We start from the raw sequence: 5451 nt of genomic DNA, 5'->3' as shown, positions 1-5451 counted from the left end.
TAATGGGAAAGAAATCACAAAACTGAATAAGATAAACTTATAAACTTTATAAACAGGTTCAATGCAATTTTATGCATGATTAGGTTGCTGAATTGCAAAGGTCATGGTCATGGCTATCTGTTGTGTTAGTTTGGGAAGTACCAGTGCTATTTACCGGTGGTTAACGGTTGCTAGTGTTGCTGATCTTGTGTTTTAGCTCCCAATTTTGCGACTTACAATTACTTAAGTTTTGCCCCACACAAACAGACAGCTTAATAATGTGTAAAAGTTTGGTGCCATGTCAGTGTTATGCTGTGTACTTGAATCAAATTATATTACTGCAAACAAATTATTATTTGGGAAACATTTGGGAGTCTTTTCATGATCAGATGCAACACCTTTTGTGATATAATTCAAGCAACACCAACAGATACATGTACTTGTATTGATATGCGAGTACAGAAGGCACTACCCGTGGAAGATTATTTTGCCACCTAAATTACTGGATTATGGATGTGCTGATATAAAAATGGTTTTTAAGAATGGGTTTTCAAGGAAGGTAAAGTAGAATCCAATCTTTTTATCTTCAAACATTTTATTTTGGTATATCAGGAATGCAAATTCCAGCTGTAAATAGATTGTCATTGTGTAATATTTGTAATTAGGAGCTATTAAGAATAGTATGGTTAGAGGGGAAATAGGGCAGACTATTCTTCCACAGAGGTAGGCCTACTGGCTATCACCCTGAAACCAGAGAGTAAGGGGTGATAGGCCCAAAGCCAATACAGATGGTATGTAGTATTTGTTTTATTACACCTCATAAAATACTTATGAGCTAATGGTGCCAGTTATTCATTTATATTAATTAAAATTTAAATTCATTATCAGCATCTGATAAACTTGCAAATCTGGCTGGGCAAGCCATTTTGAACTGGTTGTTACAGTGAGCTTAAGAAAGATTCCTTCAATAGGGGTCTTTTTACGTAGATCACCTGCTGGTAGCTGAATCTATTTTTGTTGTGTCGTATGCGATTGACCAACCAATTGGCATTATTAGCTCATGAATATGTAAGAAGTGTAATAAAATACAGCACCATTTCGAAAGGATAATATAAAGTTGCACCCCACAGGTAAATTTTGGAGGGCAAATAAATTTGCAATATGATTGAAGTATTTATAATTACCCAAATAATTATGATTAAATATTCTTGTCTAAGGAGCGATCGATGGTGGGGAGAGGGGAGAATTAGGAGAACACAAATGTATTTGCCAGGGATGGAGTGGAGGGGAGAATTAAGGGGAGCATGTCTAGGGATTGGGGTGGAGGGGAGAATTATGGAGAACACAAATGTATTTGATAGATAGAAAACCATGTGGAAGCAGAACACAAGTTTGTGGTTTTTGGAGTCAACGTGATAGCTAGGGGGAAGGCAGTTTTTCTCCAAATTTATACAATTTCTTCATCCCCCCAGTTTATATATTGAATGGTCCCTAAAATAGTTGATATTTGAGAGCGAGTTGGCGCAGCGCATTTGGTTTACCCCGATTCCATGCTCGCTCTTGCAGGTTTTCCCCGGGATCTGTGGTTTCCTCCTGCTTTCAAAGAATCTGTGATTAGTTGTTTGGTTATCAAAAACTTCCTTCACCCAATGGAATTTGGGGAGCTGCACAGATAATTGGTGGCTGTTACAATCTGAGTGTGGATAGGTCTGCGCCAGGTTCGGCTGCAACTGGCCTAGATGATGCGATCTGATTGTGATGATTCACCATGGCAGCAAAATTACAGCGCTTTGAATCCTTCAAGATCTAGCTGGAAAAAGGCGTTATATAAATCCGAAATTTATTATTTTATTTATATTTAAAAATGAACTTTTCTTTCTCACTCCAATGTACAGATATGGACTACTAGACACCGAAATTAGGCTGCAATACAATGCATTGCCATTGTAACGTCAACCGCAACTCTTGTCTTGTGTGATCACACTCATGCTAATCAACATTAGCCACAATAATCTACATTTACCAGTAAAATATAGAGCTGTGATCTCATTATGCTACATGTACCTCACTGGTGATCCACTGGTGTTTGCAAGAAGTGTGTGTGGAAAGGAACCTCTCCCAACATCCAAGCACAAAAGAGTTCTAGTGGAAGCTGCAAACAGCATCTTTACTGGTTGGAATGCTGACAATTGAGAAGGACTTATTATCAATCACTGTTATGAAATTATACTTTTGTACCTAAATTTGTATGTACAATATGGCTGCTGCACCTGCTGAACAGGGCCAATGGAAACTCACTAATGAATTCCCTACAACAAACTTACAACTTCCGCTTGGCATTGCTTTGAATCATGATGCTGACATTGCTATCACAAGTTGTGTACGAGGTGCGAAAGTCTTCTCACCTGATGGTCAGCTCAAGTATTCCTTCATGAATGACAGCACCATAGTAACCGATGTAGCTGTTACCCATGACAACCGTTATGTCGTCGTTGCTGGATACAGATCAAAAGGGTTAGAATTTTTTAATGATAAAGGCGAAAATCTATCGTGCATACCTGTTACTGATATGGATGAACAACAATCTAATATTAACTCAATCGCTGTTGATGCAAATGGCCAAATTATTGCAGCACTAGTCAACACTACTATCTCAATCCACTCTCCAAATGGGTCTCTTATCAATAAATTTGCACTACAAACACGCCCTCTACGTCTGACAGTAACACCCAGTGGTAACATAGCATGCTCTTACAGAGAGACGTCAGCTGTAGAACTGATGGATTACATGGGCACCAATGTGAGGGTAGTGCAGCCTCCTCCAGAAGTGAAGAAATGGGACCCTGGTTATATGTGTTGTAGAGATGAAGAGATGTTTATAGTGAATGAAGTAATAGGCGATCCAGCTGGTATATATAGGTATACTGATCAGGGACAATATATGGGGTGTGTTACCAAAGAAGTTAATGATCCTGCTGGTATTGCTGTATCTAAGGATGGTATGGAATTGTTTGTTTTGGAGAGAAATGATTGTAAAGTAAAAATCTTTCAGAGGAAATAAAGAATGAAATAGGTGTGCTGTGTAGCATATCCAAGGGACAGCTTCCTGACATGTACTGTGGTGCCCAGACAAACAATTGCATATATGAATACAAAACCCACCCAAGTCCATACTTTGGCCAAATTGAGTTAAGCATGGGAAATTGTTGCTATACATAGGCCTGTCATATGTATGAAAGAACAACTCAAATTCACCCACTGTGCCTATTGAGCATGTGAAAAATAGCATGTATGAAAGAACCGCCCAATTCCATGATTTGAGTCTTGTAACACATTGATTGAAATCCAGTATGTATAAAAGTCCACTTGCACATTCATTGCTGGAGAGTGAAAAAAAAAAAAAAAGGGTTTAGTAAAGGAAAGTGTGTGGTTTATATTACATGGCAGAATGCTTATCAACATTATACATACATTGTGCTTTATTTTGTATTATCTTACTAGTGGTAATCTCATGCCAACATTGTTGTCTTTGTATATGATTCAAAAAACCACCCAAGTCCAGCATTTAAAATGAACCCCACGAAGTCCCTGAAATGCTAATCGTCATACCTAATACAGGTTAATCCACTCATTTGCACATAAAACTTACCATATTGACCAGGTAAATCTAACTGAAGGAATTAAAATGATAAACAGGTTTTCTCTCAAAATCACTTCCAATGGAATTGGGTGGGTTTTGTATTCATGTATTCAATAATACCTGTACATAGTGTTAGCTGAGAGTAACACCATGTTGGATTTTACAGTGGCAGATTCGAATGGTGTGTACTAAGGGTTATATCTTTGTTGGTTTCGGTAGGTCTACTTATTGTTCAGAAATGAAAATGTAAGGGATTATGTGAATTGATCTGTAACTTGAATTCATTGTTTAAGTTTGAAGTACCAATCAGCTTGTTTCAATAGAGGAAGATGCCTGCTGTTAGTGTTAATAAAGGCTGGATAAGACAAGATTATGGAACATCCACAGTGTGTGGAACACTGTGTTTTATTGGTCTCCCGCCCCGTCCTCTAATATGCTACCTATATGGTAGAATCCAACCAAAAGTGTCCACGGGCCAAAAATTAAAGTCCGAAATAAAAATGTCTCCACAATTTTTTCCTTTTGCCCAGTGATTGATGATATATTGGCCTTATAGGAACCAAAAGTGCCATTACTAATCTTGAAAAATAAATCCAGGACGTGTGATAGTAAATGTGATATCAAAACCCAATGTTACCTACGAATACCACTAGGATGTTTTCACTATCGCAATACTAATCAACCTAAAACAAATGGAATATTCCCATTAACGCTTTTTTAGTGTAATGTAGACCACAGGGTGTCAGGAAAATGCTAGCTCAACCAGAAAATATTTGTTTTTATTTTTATAACGCGATCAATATGATCTTAGTCAATTTATGCTAGTTTATTTTTGAAAATGAAGTTTAGGTCAGTTTCTGTATTATATTTATCAAATGAGTATGAATCAATTTACACATTGTATAAGAACGAGTATGATATATGTTTTCAAGAATATTAGGAATTATACGCATACACCTAACGCTTTATACAATGAAAAGGTGAAGTAACCCGGGTATTCAGTAGGTAACATGAGCGATTTAACAATATCTATATTGAGTTTATAGGTTTAAATTTTGCTTTTATGGTAATGAATTAATAAAATGGTAGTTTTTAGATCTCTTTCAGATGGTACGTCCAAATGAATAAATGCTATTACCTTAGATCAAAAAAATGTTGATGCTTTTAGCAAGATTTTGACCACTTCATTTTGATATACAAGTAGTTAATCAGCAATTTTACATAATAAATAAGTGTTAAATGAATCCGTATATGGGTAATAATAGTGTCCTGGGGTACCGCTTTAAGTTTTTGACGATTAATTTCCATTGGTAGGGACACTTCATTACACATGTCATGTATTATGCTGTATTCGTAAGTAACATTTCAGTATTTGTAGGTAAGAATTAGACTTTTGATGGATATCGCAATCAAAACTTCATTTTATAAAGCACTTTGAATGTATTATTTTTTCTTTGTATGCGTTTATTGATACTTTAGACCCTATCATGTATTAATAATGTCGGTTCACAGCGGTTGAAAGAGGATTGAAGTAAGAAACAAAGGCACTAAAGTGACTTTAATTTGCTTAATTGCACACAAATCGCTTAAAAGCGTTATTGCAGACTTGTGAAGTCCATCTTGGAGTCAGTTACGTCTTGTGGCCTTTCGTTTGAGGGCAACTACAATTAGCTTTATACCAGGGTCCATCAATGTGTTGTCTAGATCATGAGACAATGAGAACAGTCGTTTTTTCCATGGTATTAAGTAGGTAACCTTAGCGAAAAGCGTCATAAGTTACCTTGAATAAATCAATTTGGACACAAATTACTCAGAAACCAGAAGGTCGGTAA

General features: G+C 36.6%; 1 protein-coding gene across 1 annotated transcript; it reads left to right on the top strand.

Moving 5' to 3' along the window:
• Positions 1-425: 425 nt before the first annotated feature.
• Positions 426-4066, top strand: LOC140144108 (uncharacterized). The gene is made up of 2 exons (XM_072165941.1): positions 426-538; positions 1875-4066. The coding sequence occupies exon 2, from the start codon at positions 2228-2230 to the stop codon at positions 3038-3040; it is 813 nt and encodes a 270-aa protein (XP_072022042.1). The 5' UTR covers positions 426-538; positions 1875-2227; the 3' UTR covers positions 3041-4066.
• The last annotated feature ends 1385 nt before the right edge of the window (positions 4067-5451 follow it).

The sequence above is a fragment of the Amphiura filiformis genome, unplaced genomic scaffold (assembly GCF_039555335.1).
Source record: "Amphiura filiformis unplaced genomic scaffold, Afil_fr2py scaffold_40, whole genome shotgun sequence".
In the NCBI taxonomy this organism is placed as follows: domain Eukaryota; kingdom Metazoa; phylum Echinodermata; class Ophiuroidea; order Amphilepidida; family Amphiuridae; genus Amphiura; species Amphiura filiformis.
The sequence above is the reverse complement of the archived record's forward strand: the minus strand, read 5'-3'. Positions and strand labels throughout refer to the sequence as shown.

What these genes read in the sequence shown, in the direction of transcription:
- LOC140144108 (XM_072165941.1), top strand. Translation starts at nt 2,228, where the DNA reads ATGTACAATATGGCTGCTGCACCTGCTGAACAGGGCCAATGGAAACTC.